This window comes from Rhinolophus ferrumequinum, chromosome 9 (assembly GCF_004115265.2).
Source record: "Rhinolophus ferrumequinum isolate MPI-CBG mRhiFer1 chromosome 9, mRhiFer1_v1.p, whole genome shotgun sequence".
In the NCBI taxonomy this organism is placed as follows: domain Eukaryota; kingdom Metazoa; phylum Chordata; class Mammalia; order Chiroptera; family Rhinolophidae; genus Rhinolophus; species Rhinolophus ferrumequinum.
This window is the reverse complement of record NC_046292.1, coordinates 82,154,563-82,177,035: the sequence shown is the minus strand read 5'-3', so window position 1 is coordinate 82,177,035 and position 22,473 is coordinate 82,154,563. Positions and strand designations below refer to the sequence as shown.

The 22,473-nt window shown below is 41.5% G+C and overlaps 1 protein-coding gene across 1 annotated transcript in view; it reads left to right on the top strand.

Moving 5' to 3' along the window:
* Positions 1-15,206: 15,206 nt before the first annotated feature.
* The window catches only part of HIVEP1 (HIVEP zinc finger 1), a 130,428-nt gene continuing 123,161 nt past the window's right edge, over positions 15,207-22,473 (top strand). Inside the window, 2 exon segments of the mRNA XM_033114461.1 lie at positions 15,207-15,482; positions 18,445-18,587. Of these exon segments, the coding sequence (XP_032970352.1) occupies positions 18,548-18,587 (40 nt within the window). The 5' untranslated portion in view covers positions 15,207-15,482; positions 18,445-18,547.

The following is a 22,473-nucleotide window of genomic DNA, read 5'->3' as shown; positions in this document are numbered from 1 at the left end:
AATGAGTGTAGACTATGCTTTTAAGAAGTTTGCAGCTCAAGCGAGAACTAGAAACAGAATATTCACAGGATTGAGAAATTGAGTCTGAGAAAAGCTTTTTTTGAATCCAGGAGGTATTTGAACCAATTTGTAGAAGAAGGAAGAAGAAAGAGTAGGATAGATATAGAAACAAGAGATGGAACTCTGATGGGCTGAGACCTGAAATAGTCAGTGGGGAAGCAAATTGGCCTTAAGTGGAGAATAGATTCCACTTTCTCAGCAGGAGGAGGAAAGTGGAAGAGAAGAGGAAGGAGGACTAACCACGAAATTGTGGAGTATCAGGGGTTAATGGACTTCTCATTTTAATAGTCTCAACTTTCTGCACAAGCTAGACAAAGACTTGTGCTAAAAGCAAGATAAGTGAGGGGAGGTGGTAGGCATCTGAGAAGAACAGACAACTTCCTGTCAATAGAGGGCAGAGATATAGACCCAAATGTGAGAAGGACCATCAATTATAAATATAACCAAGCTGTTGAGACCAAAGAAACATATTTATATATTGCAGTTATAGTTTATGTAACATACAAGTATTATGCTTTTTGAACAGTTGTGTTTTAGAGCTTATTATCTTGTTGGTCTTCATATGCTATCACTGTATTGCAAAATAAGGAAATTGAAGCTGAAAAAGAAATAACTTGCCCAAGATGACAAGGTAAGTAGGTTCTTGTCTCACATTATGAAATATTAATCATGTTTGCTCATTAGTGAGAAGAAATCACTCTATTTATGTTATGAAATAGGTATTATTTCTTGGATAGTTCTTTGATCAGCAAGAAAGTTGAAAGCTTCACAGGGCTGAGATAAAATCAAGATTGCCGAAACATTATTTGGGTTGGTATTATACAATGTATGTGTTTGCAATAAATGAACAGAAACTTCTAACAATTGGATAGAAAAAAAAAATTTGAAAGAGACCATACTGACACCAATTAGGTACTAAATATAGTTAGAATTTCATGTTTGCCCAGAAATCTTCTTGTCATCTTTCCTACCCTCCAGTGCTTTCACGGTTCATCATATCTTGAGGACAGGAGATGTTGACAGCAGGGGTGTTTAATGTTAGCTTACGCATAATTAAAACATCTTAGTTTAAATTGGAGCAAAGGGAAGTCGTTTATAGTAAAACGCTTAAGTTTAGAAAGATTTGCAAATAAAATAAGGAATTTTCCCTTGGAGGACAAGAGCCCTTTCAGGATCTCAGGGGAGAGTAAAATGTGAAAAACTGGATTAAATAATAAGAGAGAAAAGTAGTGTGCTCTGTCTTTAAAGTCATTAGAGGATAAATTGCATTGAGAAGGCAACAATTTTATAAAAGGTATACATACAACCTTAATATGTACCCTTAGAGCCGTAGCTTTTCTAAGAGATCAAGAGTTTATTTTTTTTTAGAGCTGTTTTAAGTTTACTACAGTACCGCTTTTCCCTCCCATATTCATTTCCCTCTATTATTACCATTTTGCATCAGTGCAGTACCTTTGATTAGCCAATATTGATATATTATGATTTACATTGTTTACATAGTTTATATTGGAGTTCACTCCTTGTGTTGTACAGTTCTATGGAACCCATAATTTTTCAATCTACCATTTTTAATTGTACCACCTAGAAAAGTACTTTTGATTTAGTATTATTTAAGTTGAGAAAAACTTTCAAATGATTAAATACATATTTAGATTTTGGATTTGTGGTACTGTTTCTCGAAATCAGGTGATTTCGAGCCCGAATTTGAAAGCAATCATACAAAAGGATTTTTTTTTGAATTATTGTACTACCTTTTGAAAAATTTCTAACCAGTAGCTTCTAATCAAATCTCCATATTACCTAAGAAAAGTAGTATAAGAAGACATTTTTAAATTTAAATTTTTACTGAAATGCAGTAATTTAAACCTAAATACATTAAGGTTTGGGGAAATTATCATATAATTCTACTAGGTATAACAAAATTATGCAGTATAGAAGAAAAGGACAATATGCACAGATTAATTTTGTTTTCAAATCCATATTTTACAGTGAATGCATTTATATCTAGCACATTATCTCAGATTGAAAAGAGCCTAAAATATATAATCTGAATACTGTAACTCAAGATTGTTTAAAGTTTGTCTGTATGGAAATGTTACGTGATTTTGACAATGCCATCTCAAATAGCTCATAATGAAAAAGGAAAGAATAAAGGAGCCCATAGTAGGAGAATGGATTAAAGAAAGTCTAAAAAGGTGAGGTCCATGATTAAAGTTTATATTATCACAAAGTACCTGATTGGAAAATTCATCATCTTTGAAGTAGAGCCAACAAAATTATAGAGTCCTTACCCGACAAGTAGAATGGACTTCAGTGAGCTAGTTCTACACACAGTCACTTTACAGGTAGCAAATAAAACTGTATGAATTGTCAAGGTTAGTGATAAAATGTACCATTTATCTATGTTTCTTACAAAGAAAAAAAAAGTACTGGATACAACAAGTAATAGTCTATGGATCTCATTTCCCTGAAAGAGTGGTTCATAGATAATAACATCCAGAGTTGGTTTTTAATGAATTCTAAAGAGAGCGCTATGTGGAATAAGATAGTTATCTGTTCTAAACAATTTAGATCAGAAGGTAGAAACCTAGAAAAATTAAAACAACAATCACAAGTAAAGCTGCTGGCATGATTACCTACCTACCTGAGAGGGTGTCAATTTCATAGGAGCCTATTAGACCACTTTACAGAGTGGTAACGGCAAAGGGGACAATTCTGCCAGATCTTAGAGAATGGGTGGGTTTGGGTGAGCAGAGAAGAGGAAGGCAGTCGTCTCATGCAGTGACAGTGATTGGAAATAGGGAGTAAGAGAAGCACCAAACTTACTGCAGAAACAGTTAGTGGAAACATTTAGCCGAAATGAAGACTTTATTTAGGAAAGCAGCTGAGAATGACGCTGCTTATGTATACTTGGATCACACTGGAGACAAAGCAGCAAGGGAATATGGACTTAATCTTGTAGTTATAGGGAAGCTCCTTGGTTTCTTCAGTGAGGGAGTTATAGGATCAAAGTGTTATTTTTAGGAGATAATTAGGGTGGTGTGTCTGATTAGGAGAAGCTAGGAATGTTTGGACTCTGGCACTATTTTTCCAAATGAATGCCTTGGTGGATAACTGCTTTCTCTCCCCAGACACCCTCCAATGCTAATACTGGCAACGCTGGAGTATCACTGGATTACTTTACTATTGAGCAGCTTTTGATTCAATGTGATATTGACTGTACTTGCTTTTCATCTTGAGCAATCTTTTGAAGAAGAATGAGGAAAAATTTTAAAAAATGTATCACATCACTCACTCTCATCTGCATCTTAGGGTAATAATAGTGAAATTCTAAATCTTCTAAATGTGGGGAAGAAAACAGGGAGTTAGTGTTGGGGAAACAGGCAGTAGGGTGTTGGTTATAGAAAATTGAGAAAATTAGAAAATGTGGTTGGAAATGATGTCGAAATTCTGAGCTCTGGGTGGCTGCAAAGAGCTAATTCTGATTTTAATTAGAGAATCTATATTCCAAAAGCCAGGTGTCAGGGCAGTGTGAACAAGAAGAAAAAGAGAGATTGTATACTATTTTTCAACCAAAGAATTGAATGCGCTTGTAAACATTAATAAAAGAAGTAATTGTAATTGAATTTAAGAGGACAGATGTCCAATTCACAGGCTTCATAGAACCTAAAAGTAATATTGTCCTCGTTTTAAGAACAAGCCATTCGCTTCAAATTCAGAAGCAAAGAGGAAAGAAAACAGAGCAGAACAATGGGAAGTAGTTACAACTAGGGAAAGAAATGCTTACTTTGAAAGGAATCAGATTACTCTGTTAGTGAAGAAAGAAGGAGGAGATAAGAAGAGACATGGAAGCATAATATAAAGGAGACATTACACATAGTGAAAGGATAAAGAGAGGAGCTGTTTGGTTAGATACTTTTATAGAAAACAGATACATTCAGATTACTCAATAATCATTCATTGCTCTTCTGTAAAGCATCCCTAGGAAGTAGATTATCACTATCACCCCATTTTACAGATGACGATACTGTAAAACGCCCTTTAGTACTTTAGCTAATTAGCAACATAGCTGAATTGTAATTTGGCCATAATAAAACACAAATATTTTTTTTTCTGAATCTTTAGTTTAACCTAGAAAAACAACTTATCTGCTACACAACTGACCATATTCTATGATACGATCTCAATATTGCCTTAATTTCAGATTACCACAAAATCAACCAAGCTTCAAGGAAATCTTAGTAGCAAGAAATCCATACTTAGCTGCTAATATTTCTGCAGAATCCAGAATTTCTTATTTAAGTACTAGCCACCAATTTTTTTCTGGCTTTCTTTGAATTTGTGAGAACAGACAAATAAAATGTTTTCCTGTGATTTATTGCAGAATGACAGGTTGGCTTTTTGGGAATATGAATCAGACCATTGTCATAAAGTAACATATTTGGAAGTTTTTAAAAATCATAATTGGCTTGGGACAAGACTTTTTTTTTTCTAAATAACGATTTCTTAATAAGTAGTCTCATTAGAGATTTGAGTGGAAAATAATTGTGTGAATTTGTTTTAATGGTATCAAAATGGATACAAGATCATCAGTTGCTCAGAATACTTAATAGGAATCATTACTGAGATGGTAAAAAATACATATTTTTGAAGAAAATCCAGACGCTAACCACCTTTCCCCCAATCAAAATTTACAATAATAGAAAATTGTGCTTTCAGAAAGAGGCAAATAGAAGAGCTACTGTTAGAGAAATATCTGATTTACCTTTCTGGAAATCATTTTATTTTATTCCAGAGGGGTGAACTATGGAACTTTCTGAGAGAACATGGTTACGAAACTGTTTGGTGATCAGAGCACAGGCGGGAGGGACTGTTTTCACTTTCTTGTTACTATGTGAGGGATGGAATTTTGCAACCAGAAGGTTCCACAACAGTTTGGGAATGACAGTTGTATGAGTAGCAAGCAGAAGACAAATGTGTGTGTCCTGTTACTCCTTTTCTGAGTACTACATACCACAACTGTGCCAAGATTTCTTGCTTGCATCAATATTTTTTATAATTATCAAACCTCTTATGCATTATCCATTAATAGCAAAAAAAAATATCTTACAATAATATCTATACTGTCTTTAGGTTAAACAGCCATCTGGCTAGTTGATATTCACTATACACGCAAACACACACACATATAGCCTTATTTAGATGCCTTATTATAACCTTTGTTACATTTCCAGTCATCTACTATAAATTAAGCTCCACATCCTCTTGCAGAAAGTAAAATAGCTGAAACTTAAAAAGCGCTCAAAACAAACATATTAAAGTTTACTATGAGCTATTATCGTCCTATTTTTGGTGACTTACTCTTGTCTTTCATTCCCTTGCCTATCTCTTACTTGTGTATTAATATGACTTTCATTTTCTTAGCCTGTATGAAGTCTATTCTGTCTATTGCCCCAATTGGACGTTGACTCTAATCTAGTCTTATGTTCCTTGTATTGATACCCATAGACATTTTGGCATAACAGGAACTACCATATAAAGAAGATAAAAATAAACTCAAAGTCATAAATTAAACCACGAGCTTTTACAAACAGAAAATTAAACCAAATAGTTTAAAATAGTACCACATTGAATTTAGGGAAGGAAATAAATTGTAAGTTTAAGAATTGTTTGCCAGAAGCAATTCAGTTGGAAAATTTCTTTCAATGAGCAGGCATCTAGAGAAAACTTCTTAGAGACCAACTACATATTTAAAAAGGCAGGAGCTGGTTGAGTTTGGGATGTGATAAGGTCTGGGTAACAGAGACATTAATGCAGGAGGTAGGCATTGGGAGTTAAGATGTATTTCCAGAAACAGGGCCTTTGTAAAACTAGTTGGGTGGAGTTGTAGCATTGGCGCTTTATTTACAGGAAGGAAAGGTTACTTATAAGCAAGGATTTTGAAGGGAAACTTTAAAGACTTAATGTTGTGTTGAATCCTGTCCTGTAACCTGGTCCATACACCTAGTGTACCCCTATGCTGATGCTGAAGTGAAATTTCATAATTATAGATGTAACCCCTATTAAAATGAAAATACATCAGGAAGATATACACACACACACACACACACACACACACATATATACATATATATGTTCCCAAAAAATGTATACACATTTTAAGAGATGTTATCTATGCTCAAGCAGTAGTTCACCGTAATCAGAAGTGTCTGGATGCTGATGGTAACCACTTTGAGCACCTCTTGTAATTGCAGAAGTCAAATGTGACTTGTATTCATCTTTTGTTATCGGTATATATTATTACAATTAATAGTTTTTTCCTTTCTTAATATGTGTATACGTTTTCTTGGCACCGTCTGTATGTGTATATATATATATATATATATATATATATACACACACATAATATACATGAATACATATATATATTTAAACCTGAAATATAATATATGATATATATATATATATGTTTTTTTTTTTCAAACCTGATATCAGGTTCTATTAGATAGGTCATCAGGTAGCAATTAAATCTCAAAGAGGAGAAAGGGACCTTGAAGAAAAACACCATAACTATGTTGAGGCCCCACTTGCTCCTCCAGACTACTGCCCATGAGAGTATAAAGGAAAGTTCCGACCCTCTGGGAAGCAGGGTGGTCTAGAGGTTCAGAACACGGCTCCTCTGCAGATGGTGAGGGTCCTTGTGAGGCCTGGCATGCTTGTACTTCGGATTCGTTATTTAACCTGTCCAAGCCTGACTTCCTTTATCAGTAATGCGTAGATAACAACAGTACCTGTAGCATCAGGTTATTGGCTTTTTAAATAAATTTTATTTTGGAATATTTTAGATTTACAGAAGACTCGCAAAGGTTGTGGAGAGTGCTGCCAGGTACCCTTGCCCAGTTGTCCCTATTGCTAGCATCTTACATCACCGTAACACATTTGTCAAAAATTGCTTTTCTCTCCCTCCCTCCCTCCTCCCATGCGCCCTCCCTCCTTTTCAACATAAGATGCTTAAGTCACGAAACCTCAATCAAAACTGTAGCAGAGGAGAAACATTTTAAATTTAGGAATGAAGATTAAAAGCAAGCAAAAGGCAACGGAGTTGTTGGGTGAGAATCGGGGAAGGATATAAAAGGAAAAGGATTTGGGAGTAGGAAGGAGGGGAGGAGGATTGACTGGGAGTGCCGCAGTCAAGCTCTGCTAGTGGCCAGCCAGCTTGGTGACTTTATCCAATACCCATGACCCTTCATATTTTGGTTGCCTCGTCTATAAAATCAGTAGATCCCTTTGACCATATTATACAACATCAAGTCCAGAAATTAAACATTCCAGGTTGTTTGAATGAAAATGAGAAAGAAAATAGTAAAGTTGGCATGAAAGCCTTAGTATCTAAGCTGAGAGATGAACGGACTCAGAGCTATTAGTTTGGTGACATTCTGAAAGCGGGTCCTGGGCATGAACAAAAGGGGATCTGAAAGTAACTAGCAGGACTGCATTTAACTAGAAAGAAGTTATGGTCCTTTCCTTCATTTGCTCAAAGCCCATTTATTGCAATGTTGTTCTAGGTGCTGGGGATTCAGTGCGGAACAAATCAAGCCCCCTTTATGCATGGCCCTCGTATTTTACCTGAGGATTGAGAGGTAACAGACACGTAAACCAATAAGGTAACTCCAGGATGTTGGTCTACAAATGTTACAAAGGAAATCAATGGAGTGATGATACAGAGAGTCTGGTTGGGGGAAGGGATATGCACACTTTGGACAGAGAAGGCTTAACTTACATACGTTTAGATTGTAAATACACTGGGCAAAGTGAGACCCCGAAATTCTTTGGTAATCTATAAAATGGCTTTATTTATAATGCAGTGTGTTAAATATACAAAAACCAAAACAGCTTTCCACAGGAGGTTTGAGAACTATTTTACTAGAAATGTTAAAAACTAGAGTATACAATAATGTTTTCAGAGTTATTTGGAAGTAGTTCTTCCTGGAAATAAGAGACTACAGTGAAGTCCTTTTGGCCTCTGAGGCTACGATACAATCAAATTAAGCATGGCCCAGGAGTGTTTCGCCTTGGATAAAGGAGGTTGCAGTCTAATGCAGAGCTTTCCAATTTCCATTTTTTTCCCAAATGTGGCAATGCTATTAAAATAGTAATGATAGTTATAACAGTAGCTAACATCCACTGAGCGCTTAGTCAGTTCCAGGCATTTTCATCTAGCATTTCACTCAGTCCTGTCTTCACCCTTACAAAGAAGGTACTGGGGCTTAAAGAGTTAGTAGTGACTTTTCCCACAGTCCAGTCACCAGTGTCCTCTGTCACTGAAACCCACGTATGTCTGAGCCAAAGCCCATGTTAACTTATTTCATCTTCACGCACCTTCAAGCCCATTTCCTAGGTTCATGTCAATTCACTCTGCATTTCTCAGTAAAAATACTTTTGGTGTCTGCTATGGACTGAATTGTGTCTCCTCTCCTGGCTCCCAAATTCATATGTTGAAGCCCTATCCTCACTGTGACTGCATTTGGAAATAGGGTCTTTAGGAGATAATTCAATTCAGTCATAAGGGTGGGGCCCTGATCCAACAGGATTAGTGTCAGGGTGGGGCCCTGATCCAACAGGATAAGAAGAGGCACTGGAGAGCTCACTGGCCCTCTGTGGCTGGCCAGAGTGAGGGCCACGTGAGGACATAGTGAGGACGTGGCTGGCCAGCTGCAGGCCAGGAAGATAGTTCTCACCAGAAACTGCATCAGCCGAATTTTGATGTTGGATTTCCAGCTTCAGATCTGTGAGGAAATAAATTTCTATTGTTAGCGTCACCCATTCTATGGTACTTTGTTATGGCAGCCTGAGCCAACGAATGTAGTGTCTTAGATTGTTGGACTAATCCAGTGTCTTAGACTATTGCATTTCTTTGTTTCCACATTGTTTGATCATAGGTAAGGTTGGATTGTTTTAGCTGAACGCTGTTGCCTTTTTCTAGTGTTCCCCACTGTCTACTTGTGGACATTACTTGTGAGGAATTCTTTTAGGAACTGCAAGTATCGCATCTATCAATCACTTCTAGCCTTCTTTTACCTCTTTAACAGGTAGTACACAAATACATATCCATTAAACTCTATTATTAGTTGGCATTGAACTAAGTACTTTTAAATGAAGTAAGAAACCAGGTTCCTTCTAATAGCGCATACTGTAAGATTAGTAATATCAACATTGGCATAAATGTGAATTAAATTATCCTTCTTAAACCTAGACATGGTTAAACTGAAAGTCATTTTCTCTTCTTTACCTCAATTATCACACCATCCCAACTTTCCCATTTTCATTACACAGTCTACCAAGTTCCCAAAATTGAAACTATGGACTTTTTTCATTCCTTGTTTCCTTTACTCCACAGATGTAGAACACTAGAGACTATTGTAATGTTTTTCATAAAATATAATCTTTAAGCTTTGAGCATCTCCAAATTCTCTGAGTCCTAATCGTAGCTCTATCACTTACTAGCTCTGAGCCTGCAGGCATATTGTTTAGCATCTGTAAGTCTCTTTTTCCTCTTCTGTAGTATGGGTTTATAGTGGACATTAAATCAGTTTATACGGGAAAGTCTAGCAAGTCTTACACTTTAAATAACTGTCAATTACTACCAATACTTCTAATGCTACTATTTACTATTAGGTTGGTGCAAAATTAATTGTGGTTTAAAAGGTTAAAAATAATTGCAAAAACCGCAATTACTTTTGCACCAACCTAATACTTCTGCTGATACAAATGCTATTACTACTTCTGCTAATACCAATTCAACTATTACGAATGCTGATAAAAATACTATGATGACAGATCCTAAATCCATCAGTGACAATAATTTTCCTTAAAAAGATCAACCTCAGTTCAGATGTCTCCAAATGGCTACCAATTACAGGCATGCCTCAGAGACATGGTGGGTTCAGTTCTAGACCCCAATAAAGTGAATATAGCAATAAAGCAAGTCACATGAATTTTTTTGTTTCCCAATGTATATAAAACTAATGTTTACACTATACTGTAGTCTATTAAGTGTGCAATAGCATTGCGTCTAAAAAAATTACACACCATAATTAAAAATGCATTATTGCTAAAAAAAAAAAAATGCTAACCATCATCTGAGGTTTCACTGGCTCATAATCTTTTTGCTAATGGTGGGTCTTTCCTCCATGTTGATGAAAACTCAGTATCTGCAAAGCACAGTAAAGCAAGGTGCAGCAAAACAAGGTATGCCTGTATTTGCAGTATCGTGTCTTAATTCCTTCTTAATGATGCCCTAGAAGGCTTTTCCCTGGTTGCCTGTTGCCTGCCCATTCTGTCTTCATAGCTCATTACTAGAGAAGCCTACCTTCTTGTTTGCCCAGGACAGTCCAGGTGCACGTCCCTCATCTGGGTGTAGTTATTAATAGTTTCCCTTTCCCTCTCAAATGTCCCGTTTGGATGCTACATTTATATGACCACCCTACTTTTTTCACATGAGTTTTCGCCGTAGCCAGAAAAATCATCACACGTAACTTACTTGCCTCTCACCTTTGAGCGATTTCCCCTTCCTGTACCATTGCCAAGTCAGGAACTTTCCTTCAAAATCCTATTCACAATTCACCCTCAGGATGGAATTTTCTCTCATAATCCTGCCTTCCATCCAATTCAGAAAGCTCTCAGCAATCATGTAAATAATTCTGTATAACTTTAATTGGCTCTGTTTATAAGCTCTTTCTTGTATCTTTTTCCCCTCTAGGTATTTTTCCATGTGTCTATTCTGTCTCCATTAATTTGTAAACTCCCAAAGGGCAAGGCCTGAACACAGGCTGATGTTGGTATAAAGGGGATGAACAGTTAGGGCTGAATGGTAGACTGTGCAATCCTTGATTATTAACCTGTAAAACAAACAAACAAACAAACAAAACTCATCCTTTGTTATTGCTTTGTTTGTGATATTTGTGCTTTGTTGAGACTGCTAATCTAATGTAAAAATATATCCAGTTTCTGCTAGTGTCCAGTTAACTAAGATAAAATCAACAGTTCCAAGTTTCCATAAGTGAGGAGAAGGGTGCAGGATATTGATTCTGACCTATATGAACAGTATATGAATGGTATGTTATTATGGAATTTACTTTCTTCAGAGGTATACTCTTGTCTCTTCAAGTCCACAGGTCTACTACCTAAGAAGGGAAATAACATTTGCTTTCAAAACTGAGATCTAAAAACCAAACAGAGCCTCAGAAAACATACAATACTACCTTGTTCTAAATTTGTGCTGACAGTAGACAGAAATGAATCTGATTAGGCCTTTTTGAGTATAACAGAAAATACCACATCGTCCGGCTGTCCAGAATTACTAGATAGGTGGATTGTTCATTTCAGTCCAGGTAACAAAAGGAAGACAGGGCAAATGCTCCTTTCTCACTGTGGGGCTAAGAAGTGGGGATCCTTTACTGTGACCACCTGCTTCCTTTTCTTCAAACCGGCGTATAAAGTGCCAAATATCTGTTTGTCATTCTCGGCGCAGAGCCCACGGTATAAACCAACGTAGGCGGTGCACTAGATAACATCAAAGCCCGAGGCAGGGGCCAGAAAAGGGAGGGGGGTAGGCAAAAGCAGCAGAGGGAATGAAGCGCCTCCCCCTAGCATTTCCTCTCACGCCCACTTCCAACCTAGGAGGCTTTTGCTTTCTGCTTTTGTTGTTTTTAAAATTAAAAGTTAAACCCAGGAAGCTTTGGATCAGACTTTTGCGTTGCAGTTCGGGTAAGTTTTCTCTTGGTTCTTTTGTCTGGCATCTGGTTGGGGAGAACCTGGGCGTGGGGCAGTGTTGGCAGAGCGTTAGAGGAAGGTTTTGTCGCCGGGTCGCCCCGAGGAGGAGGGGACTCGGCCGGTGGACGGGAAAGCCCAGCGCGCCCGGAAGGCGGAGGGAGGGACGGGCGGCAGCGTGACCCGACGGCTGCCGGGGAGGAACCTCCGGGATCTCCGCGTGGCGGTGGCGCAGCCGGGCCGCGCACAGGGCGGAGGACCGGGGCCGTGGGGCCGCGCCAGGGGGGAGCCCGAGCCGGGCCAGGCGGCCGCGTGGGAATCCCGGGCTGGGGACGCGTGGTGGTGGCGCGGAGCCGGGTGGACGCGGCGGGACGGCGGAGTCCCGCGACGAAGCCTCGGGGTAGACTTCTGTCCTCCCAAAACTGCTCAGCAAGGAAAATGTGTGTAGAACTCTCAATGACACTGCCCTCACTTGAACTCCAGTCCCAGAGGGGACTCCAAAGGCGTTCACTTGGCCAGTAGGGATGCAGCCAGAGAGAAATGGACCATAGGAACCCCCTTCCCCCTTTTTTTCAGAGTACGGTCAACCTCCCCTATTCCAGAATTTTTGACAGTTCAAACTGCTGTTTCCCACTCAATTTATCTTACTGTTCAAAAACATTTCCCCCTATATTCCGTTTATAAGATACAATTTGAGAAACTAATTTGGCACAAAACAACTTAGCTGGAACTAGCTACTTTATAGTTTAGCTGGCTTTCCTTGCTTTCTGATAACTAGAAAGAATCGGAGGTAGAATTAGGAAAATAAATTGCATTAAGAAAATTAATTCACAAATAGAAAACAGGGAACTGTTCGGTATTATATAATTTCAAAGAAAAGTTTAACATTGATTTACTGCTCAAAAAGTTAAATTGTGAGTAGTCTTTTTAAGAAAAAAGTTCTGTAACAAATTGAAATGACAAAATTGCATGTTTAATTTTTTAGAAAGTTCACTGTAATGCCAAATCCCTTATAAACACTGTGTTCACAATATGTATTTCTATTACCTTCAACAACTATTGGGTTAAAAATACATTCATTCAGATAGCATTTTTTACTTAGCAAGTGACACACAGTAGAATTATCAAGCTACCTTAGTCTTTATCCTCTGACAGATTAGTATACTTTCACATGTAAATGAATGTTTATTTTTTTATTCAAATACCAAGTTGGAAAGTTACATTACATGCTGTTTGTGATTTCAATCCATTAGATGACACTTCATAAAAGATGATTCTATCACATCGAAAATAAAAAAGTTGCATTATTTCACTGCAACGTTGGAAGCATCATTTCAGATTTAGGCAGTTGTTCCCATGATATTTGTCTTACGACCAGTTTGTTTTTAATAGGCATATTCTCCCCTTTATATGACATTATTTTTGGGTACAAGGTCGCCATTATTGAGCATTCCATTTTTAATTATTCCCATTTTTGTACATTAAGCTTTTCTTAGCTCTAATGAGCTAGAGGTAGGATTTTCTCAGGAGAATTTTAGGGGTGAACCTTAGCAGGAAAAACCTAGACATCTTTATGGAAGCCCCAGGGAACAAAACAATTCAAATTTGCACAGATGGCCAGCGTAGTGTGTGTATGGTCGTTTAGCATTTTTATTCCTTAAAAGGGGAAAGCAGTTTAGTTTAATTTCAGAAATTTTTCTGCATCAAAATTTTTGTTTTACCTTATTCCTTTCAAGTTAAGCGTGGCTCCTTAAACCAATCCCTTTTGCTTCCTTTTTAAGGTGTACTTGTGGAATTTCTGAGCCCCCAACTTCTAACGTTCTTTTAGGTCTATCTCCGAAAACCTTTTTCGTTACACTCCTCCAGCCCCTCCTGATTTCTTTTCCATAATTTCCACTCCTTTCTTGCTCTACTGCTATCTAGCAGCCTGGGTCAAACTTTGGTTTATGGTAATTACTCCCTCCTTCCACTTTCTCTTCTCCCTTACGTCCCTGGAGCAGGTCGGATGCCCAGCTCCGCACCCCGCTTTCCTGACCTCAAAAACCTCCCCTTCCTGCCCCAGGTTGTCAGGCGGACAGGTAAGGGTTAACTGCGCTCGGCGCTCCGGCTCTGGGAACCACCAGCGGGCTTTGGAGCGGCCTCTGGAATAACCTTGGCTTTCCTCAATCTTTTAATAGAACATCCGCCACCAAAAAGTGGTTTCAGTTCAGGGTTAATAATATGTCCCCTTCCATCCTCCAAACCAACACCCCGCCCCCCTCCCGGTTTTTTTAAAGTTGTTTTTCAAAGTTAATGAGTTTCAAGTTTCACAATGACTTTCCCGTACCCTCAACACGTTGCTGAGGAAACCCCCTTGGGGTGCCCCCCTCTCCCTTCCCCACCCCCATTCGGCCCGGGCGGGGGGCGGGACTGGGAGACCCCATGACGTCACCGGGCCGGCCCACATCCTGCTTTAGAAAGTAAAGAGAAGGTAAAGAGAAACTACCGCCCCGCCCGTCCCCGCCCCTCTTCTCGAACCAACCGCCCCCAACTGCGCGACCGGGCCAGTCCTTCCCCGGGCCGCGTGACCGGCCGGGCCCGCCCCTCCGCCCCCGCCGGGCGCCAGTTCGCTAGCCAGCGCAGCCCCGGACTCCCGCCCCGCGCGTCCCTAACCCCGCCCCTCCACCCTCGGGCCGCGCCACCTCCTCCTTCCGCCCCCCTTTCCGTCCCAGTAGCCGCCTGGCGGGGCGGAGCCGCGGGCGGGCGGCGAGGCGAAACGCGGTCCCGGGCCCGCCCCGCCGGGGAGACCCGGGGCTCCGGGCTCCACGGGAGTCGGGAGCAGGGCACCCACCCAATCCCTACCCCAGGGCTGGCGGTCGCGCCTTGCAGGGTGGGCCTCCTCTCCCGGGGTGACCCCCGGCCCTTCCCCCTCAGAGCTCGCGCCTCAGTCTCCGCCAGGGGACGCCCCCTCCCCCGCCCGCGCGTAGCAGCCCGCGGCCTCCCCGCCTTCCGCCCCCGGGGATCCCCTGCCGCCCCGCCCACCCGCGGGAAAGCCTCGGACCTTTGCCCTCCCCCGCGCCGCCCGGCCCGAGCTCCTCGCGTTGCCCCTAAAGACGCTAAACGTGCCCTACTCTGCCCCGGGGAGAGGTAAAGCCCGCGCCCGCCCTCCTCGCCTCGGGCCCCACGGTCCCAGGGGGCCGCCTGCTCTGCCGCGGTGCGCGCCCTTAGCCTCGCTGCCCGGCACCCCGGTCGCCTCCTCCCCGGCGGCGGTCATGCAGAGGCCGGGGGCGCCGGCGAGCGCAGCCCCCTCCCCCGCCCGCCCTGCGGCCCCCCGCCGGCGTGCCCTGCGCTCCCCCCCCGCCCCCGGCCGGCTCCCCTGTTTAATATTTCAGCGCTGGGTGGTGTGAGTGCCAGTCGCCGGCCTTGAGTGTGGCTGCTGTTGGGGCGGCGGCGGCAGCGGGGAGGAGGGACACAGCCGGGGGCCAGGAGCCGGGAGCAGCCGCAGGAGGTCATGTTTGTGTTTGGGGTTGTCAAGTGAAGGAGGGATCCCAGGCGCCGCCGCCGCCGCCGCGTGGGGGTCGCGGAGATTCCGAGCTGCGGCCGCCGCCATCAGCAGCGGCAGCTTCAGGGCCGGCTGCAGCGGCAGCGGCTTCCGCCGGGCGTCCTGGCAGCAGGTTCGGCGCGGGCTCCGCGGCGGTGGCGCTGCAGCGGGGAGGGCGGGCGGGAGCGGTGGGGGGTGGGGCAGGACCCCATCCCCCCTCCACGGGGCGGGGGGCGTGCGGGCGCGCGTGTGTGTATGCGTGTATGTGCAACCGCCGACCTTGCAGAGGGGATGGCTGCGTGCGGGAGACACTTGCCACTTCTGGGCGCCCTCGCGGCGCGCGAGCGGCCCGAGCTGCGGTCCTGCGAGCTGAGCAGGTACGGAGGGACCCAGCCTCCCCACCCGCTTTCCAGCCGCAGACGCATTTTGCAGAGGGTGGGGGGGGTGAGGGAGACCAGGCCTCGGCTTCCCAACCTCCGGCTTTGTGGCTTTCTTTTCCTTTCGTTCTTTGCGCTAAGTGCCTGTTTACTCCCAGCCACCTGGTAGTTTCTTTCCGGGTTGGGGAGTACACGCCTGCAGCAGTTGGGAAGAGGGTTGTGGGTTTGGGCGCGGGTCGGATCGGGCTCGCTTTGGGGTCGGGCTGGTGAAGGAGTTGCTGCTGGAGGGGAGGGGGCGCTGGTGGAGCTGGCGGTGAGGAGGAGTCTCAGGGCTGCCGCGCTCGCCTCATCTAGTCTTCCACCAGCTCTCCGCATCCACTCCGGGCTCCTTCCTGAGCTGGCACTTCCATCCCCCCCACCCCCCCTTCCTGGCATGCGAAGTGCTTTGTTCAGTGCAGCGTTGCAGAGGGGTTTTCCCAGGCTCCGCCCTCCACATTCATTCATGTTTTTTCTCCATGCAACTGTCTTTACGCTTTTTGATCGTGTCATGTTTTTCCTCCATGTAGTATTTCTTTCGTGTAATGGAACGATTTGTCACTCGTCCTACTTGCTACAGTGCAGCTGTCTTTGAAAATACCCACTCCCTCTGCCAAGGATTTAAACATCGGATGGACAGCTAGGGACAGCAGTGAATGGGGTGGCAGAAAGCTGTTATTGATTGGGAATTTGCATATTTTACATTTAGTGTTCCTGATCTTACGGAATCACGTGACAATTACAATTGAAGTTCACGCTTTAAAAACTTCCAATATCTTGACCGTTTAAAAGCTTTAAGTTTAACAAGGAATGTAGTTAAGCATGCAATTTATTTGGCCCTAACGTCTCTAAATTTTTTATTGAATCAGAAGCTACGTGAATCCTATGGTGGATATCGTTAATGCATGAAGTTGAAGAACCGTATCTTTTATAGATCATTTTGCACAGTGCTAGATGAAGTACATGCACAGTATTGGATCATCATATTTCTTATTTGTCGCTATGCAGTTAAAAACCTGCAAGTATTTTTGGCAGTGCCTACATAATAGCTATATCGGGAATAAGATACTAGAGTTGTAGCATCCTTTTCTTCTATTCTCTGTTATAATGAAACCATACATTTCTAAAACTTTGTACTGAGGTAGTATATATAGTCTTTCCCATTACAGGCTTTCTTAAGGAGAATTCATACTTGAGTATTTTTGTGTGTCAGGCAGTGGCACATTTTTTAGACCTTACACCCTTTGTAGTGGATACTATTTCCTAGTTTTACAGTTGGGAAATCTGATCTTCGGAGAGGTTAAGTGCCTTGAACAAGGTTACACAGTAAGGGGTAAAGCCTGGCTTTGAACTCAGTCTGGTTTGACACCAAAATATATTGTCATGGCTTGTGTATACGGTCTCTTTAATAAAACCTGAGAGTAGATACTATCTCCACTGAAGAAATAAACCCTGAAAGTAACTGAGTCACAGGGTGCCATGTGTCCTTAGTTGCAGACCATGTTAATTAACCTCTGTCTGGCTTAATTTTCTTATCTATAAAATGAATAAAAGAGTGGTCAGGATTAAATTACCTAATGTGTAGAAAGTACATAGCACACAGTAGGGGCACACAGTAGGTGCTCAGTGAGTATTGTTAATTCTGCAGTACTGGATACAGCAAAACTTTAAAAATTTCGTTTTTGTGTCTGCTTAGTGATTAACACTTTTATGTTTAATGTTACAATGAGCTTTGCTTATCAGCCATATTGCAGAAAGTTTAAAACTGAAATTTTAGCTCAAGGATTCTTGAGGGTCTTACAGAAGAAGAATCCCAGGTAGCTGATTTGGGGAGAGAGATGCTTATGTTTCTGATTATTTCTGCCTCGGCATATTATATTTTAGATCATTGTTTTTAAAATGTGTAAATCAGGACAGATTAGGTTATGCTTCAGTAACAAATAACTCCCAAAGCTCAGTGACTTAAAACAACAAAAGTCTCTCTCTTGTTTATACTACGTGATCATCTTGGGTTGGCAGGAGCTCAGCTCTGTCTTGTCAGACTCACTGTCTAGAACAGTGGTGTTCCACGGCAGAGGGAAAGAGCTCTGGAGGATCTTCCATACCTAAATGCCCTAGCCTGGAAGCGGTGCATGTCCCTTCCACAGGTCTTTAGCCAGAACTGGTCACACATTTTAGCTACACACAGGAAGGCAGAAAGTGCAGTCCTACCGTGAGCCTAGAAGGGAGAACTGGAATAATTGGAGAACATCTGCAGTAGCAACCACATACGAGTATATTAACTGAATTAACTCAGTGAAACAAAATGAATGAGACATGGTCCCTGTCCCCAAAAGTTTATGAATGGGCAGACTAGTACATAATACAGCATAACCCTTTTATAGCGTGGTTATACTATAATTGTACCTGTTAATGTTACTTTAAAACAACTCAGTGAATTTTTTCACTCTTCTTTGATAAAGGAACAGCGATATTTTTTTCTTTTTTCTTAATGAGAAAGCCCAGACGTTGGCAAAATGACATGTCCTGTGTTTAATTAAAAGTTGGTAAATAATCTTTGGTAGCAGTCTCCAGATTGGTTACTTTCGGTTGAATTTAGTTTAGTGTTGTATTAAGCCATAACTTTTGAAGTGTCTTTTTTCCTTTGAAGGTACTAAAATGTGATTTTTATTTCTTGTTCAGCAGATGGATTAATTGATGGACACTAAGTTTATGGAGCTACCTTTTTGTGACCTGCTCTTCCTACAGTTTCTAAGAAGAAAAAGAGGCCCCTGAATCAAAGAAGATGCCGCGAACTAAGCAGATTCATCCCAGAAATCTAAGAGGTAAGGCTCTGCATCAAAGAGAAGTCAGCTTGGCAATAAATCTTACACTAAAGTATCTGTTTGGTGACAGGAATGGCACCTTGTTAGATGTTGGCCCTGCTCCATTTTTCTGGTTCTCTTCTATTTGCCCTGCATGATTCTTATCTCTTAGGAGATGCTTAATAAATATTTATTGAATGAATTAATTGAATTTAAGAAAATTACGGTGCCTTCCCAACCGTTAGATGTGGGTATTAAAGTTGGAGATTTACCATCTCTTAACAAGAACTGTATTTGGATCGAGAAATCTGAAATGGTTGGATATTCCTTGCCAACTGGATGCCCATGGATTTTTTTTTTACCGCTCCCCCATACTTTTGAGGTTTATTTTTGTACTATCCAATACTTAGAGGAACAAGAAGTGAAGGCAATAACTCAGACTATTCTCTTCAGAACTTGGAGTTAAATTGATCTATTTTTCATGAGGAAGCAATCAGTCAAAAATAGGTATATAATGTACATTTCATACAAAGACACAAACATGAGTATTTCCCCTGAATTATGAAGAGATATTTTAATATTAGAAAAGTAAGTGTATTTTTGCTTATTGTTTTAAGAGGTTTGTATTGTTCCAATTTGTTTTATCAACTGGGAATGCCAATTATTTTTTATACCTATTTCACTTCATTAGATAAGAGTGTAGCAGTATTAAGCAATGAACTGTTAAAGCAAATAATTCCAACCTGAGTAAAGTATCTTATGAAATATTTTCTGTTACAGGAAAAAAATTCTTATTTGCAAGGAAAACAATGATTTAAAATTAAACAGATGAATTGAGAATGTTCTTTGTGAAATAAATTTGTCCAGTTACTGTAAGGTGATAATTGAAAATGTGGTCAGTTTTGTGGCCTGCTTGCATCTGGAAACAGTGCTTGTTTCCTGCCTAAAAGAATACTAGAACTCTCTGCTGGCATAGCTGGCTACCATGGCCCAAGTTCAGATCGATGATTATAGTACCAGTGTTTAATGAGGTAAGGACTTATATGGGTAACATTAAGTGTTGTGTGTTGAAGTCTGATTTTTCAGTCACATAGAAAATGTTGAAAATTGACCATGTATTTGCCTGTCTCCCTCACTAGAATCTGAGCTCCCGGAAGTAGGGGCTTTCTGTCATTTATGACTGTAGGCAGAACCTCCACACTCCTGGGTGTCAACTGAAATGGTCATTTGGAGGCCTGGGCCCAGCTTTCACAATTCATCTGCCCAGAGAAGGCACCCTGTTCCAATATGTGCAAAGGCAGCCTTGGGGCCAGTGGGTGCTCTAGCCCAGCACAGTTCCTGGCAGCTAATAGGAGCCGAGATACTTACTGAAGGAATGAATACATGATTATTCTGGAAGTATTATTCATTAGGTCATAAATATTAAGTTTTTTTACATGTAAAATACATATAGTTGACCCTTGAACAACGTGGGTTTGGGCGGTACGGGTCTACTTATACGCGGGTTTTTTCCCAATAAATACAGTAAATTTATTTTTTCTTAAAGATTTTTCTTAATTTCTCTAACTTTATTGTAAGATTACAATATATAATACATATAATATACAAAATGTGTTACTTGACTATTTGTTATCGGTAAGACTTCCTGTCAACAGTGGGCTATTACTGGGTAAGTTTTTGGGGAGTCAAAAGTCATACATGGATTTTCAACCGTGAGGGCATCTGTTCCCCTAGCCCCTGCGTTGTGCAAGGGTCAGCGTTACTTTATAATTTGGATAACATGATGACCCTGAGAAATGCACACTTTTAGATCATAGACTCTTTTCCTTTCTCTATCAAGTAAATGTATATCTCAACATATGTTTGTTGAACATCTTGTGCCACTGTTGCAGGTGGTAGGGATAAAATGGTAATCAGACATGGACCTGAAAAGGGTACGGAATTGAGGGGGGAGGTAGGCAACCATAGAACTGTGCTTAGTGATGAGGGCAGACAGAGGTGTGGCACAGAGGCGGGGGTCATCCCCGTCCTGGCGGGGGCGGGGTGGTGACTTAGGGAAGGAAAAGGTCATCTGAGCCGGGTTCCTAAGGCTGAGAAATTGCCCAAGAAGCTGACAAGGCAGCGTGAGTGTATTTCATCTAGAGTAGGAGTTTGTGAAGTAACTTGGGGAATCCAAGCTACTCTGAGTGATTCTCCGTTATTAGAGCTTGAGAAGTTCTGGTGGTGGTGGCGGCGGCGGGGAGACATGGAAGGAGGGAGAGAAGTAGGAGATTGGAGTGGGAGAATTAGGGGGAATCAAAAGAGGAAGGTCCATCAAATCTGAGTCTAGATTTAGAATATAGTTAAAAATTTTAATAGTTAAACTTGCTTGTTTTTTGAAATTATAATGTTTTTAAAGTTTTCCAAGAGAACTTGAAATAAATTGGGTTCCGGCCCATCAACAAGAGTCTAGAAAGTTGCTTGACTAAGGCAGTTACAATTCTCAGCCACTAAAGAAAAGATCAAAGTACATTAGCATAAGTCAGCCTACTAAAGCCATGTCCTGGGACCTGGGGCCTCATCAGGCGCAGGGGAGAGGTCACCTTGACTGGGGGTTGGGGTGGGGAAGACTTCAGTGGGGGGGGTTGTATCTGAGCCAGTTAGCTCACAGAGAAGAATGACAGGAAGCTGTTCAGGTTGAAAAGACTGAGTAAACAAAGGCAAGGAAGTGCTAAGATGAGACACATTTAAAATTTTTGCTTTCCTTCTAAAAATGTATTTGAGGACTCTCTCCCGAGGCGTAATTTGGGGGTTGAAGCAAGCAGGTAAACATTAGCTACTGAAATGAACTTTTTAGCATTTATTTTGTATTTCTCTGTGACAGTTGGAATATCGTGTTTGTTTTGCTTTACCTGTGACCTACTGGTTGGGCTTATCGAAGACTTAGCTCATAAAGTTAGTAATGAAATGGGGAGAGGAAACCAGAAGACCAGAGAGGGAGTCGGCCACAGCCTGGTTTGCTGTGATGAGCACATTGCACATACTGCTTCCTTATACTGTCAGTAGGGTTTTTCACTAAATAAATACATCTCCTCTTTTTTCGGCTTCCTTGGAAAATCGTCTGTAAAGTGTTTGTCTTGTGTTTGGTAATTAAGTCAAAAATAAAAGATTTAAACTTTAAGAAATATTTCAAATTGTGTATTTATTATGCTTCCATCGCAGTTTTAGTTCTTAAAATATAACTTGGATTTATTCTTGGTTCTTCAGCTGGGCTTGGGATAGTGCTGTAGATATGGAAAACCACAGGATACAGGAACATAATGTAACTTTCTGGAATATGAATTTTACTTTGGGGAGAATATGTGTACATGTGTGCATACGCATGTATTAAAGTATTATACATGTAAAAGGTACAATACAGGGATCTGTCATGGAGGAAGAAAGCGAATTTGCATGGATTTAAAATTGGGCTTGCACAGACTGTACTCCCATAGGAGATTATACTTCTCTCATGTGAGTGAGTCTTTAGTGGAAAAGTAGGGAAGAACTGATATGTTAGAGGCAGGACATGAATCTGGGGCATAACTGAGACAGAATTAGACCTGATCGGTGATCTGTTCACTTTGTAGGAGTGGGGTTTGTTGAATTCTGGTCTCTTCACCCTCAGCCATGTAAAGCAGACAGAGAACCTTTGTCTTTGGAGCCTGTTTGCATGATGCAGATGGATAGAGTTTAACACTGACACACACTATGTGACGTTGAAGAAGAGGGTGAGACCTGCACTTGGTGTTCAGAAGAAAGGCTGTGTATGTCGTCCTAGGTCCCCAGGCCACTATGTGGCCAAATCCAGGGCCGTAGAGCTCCCAAGTTTGATTGTGTGACGAGTGACGTCATGGCAGTGCCATCCACCCCAGCGTCATTCCTTACT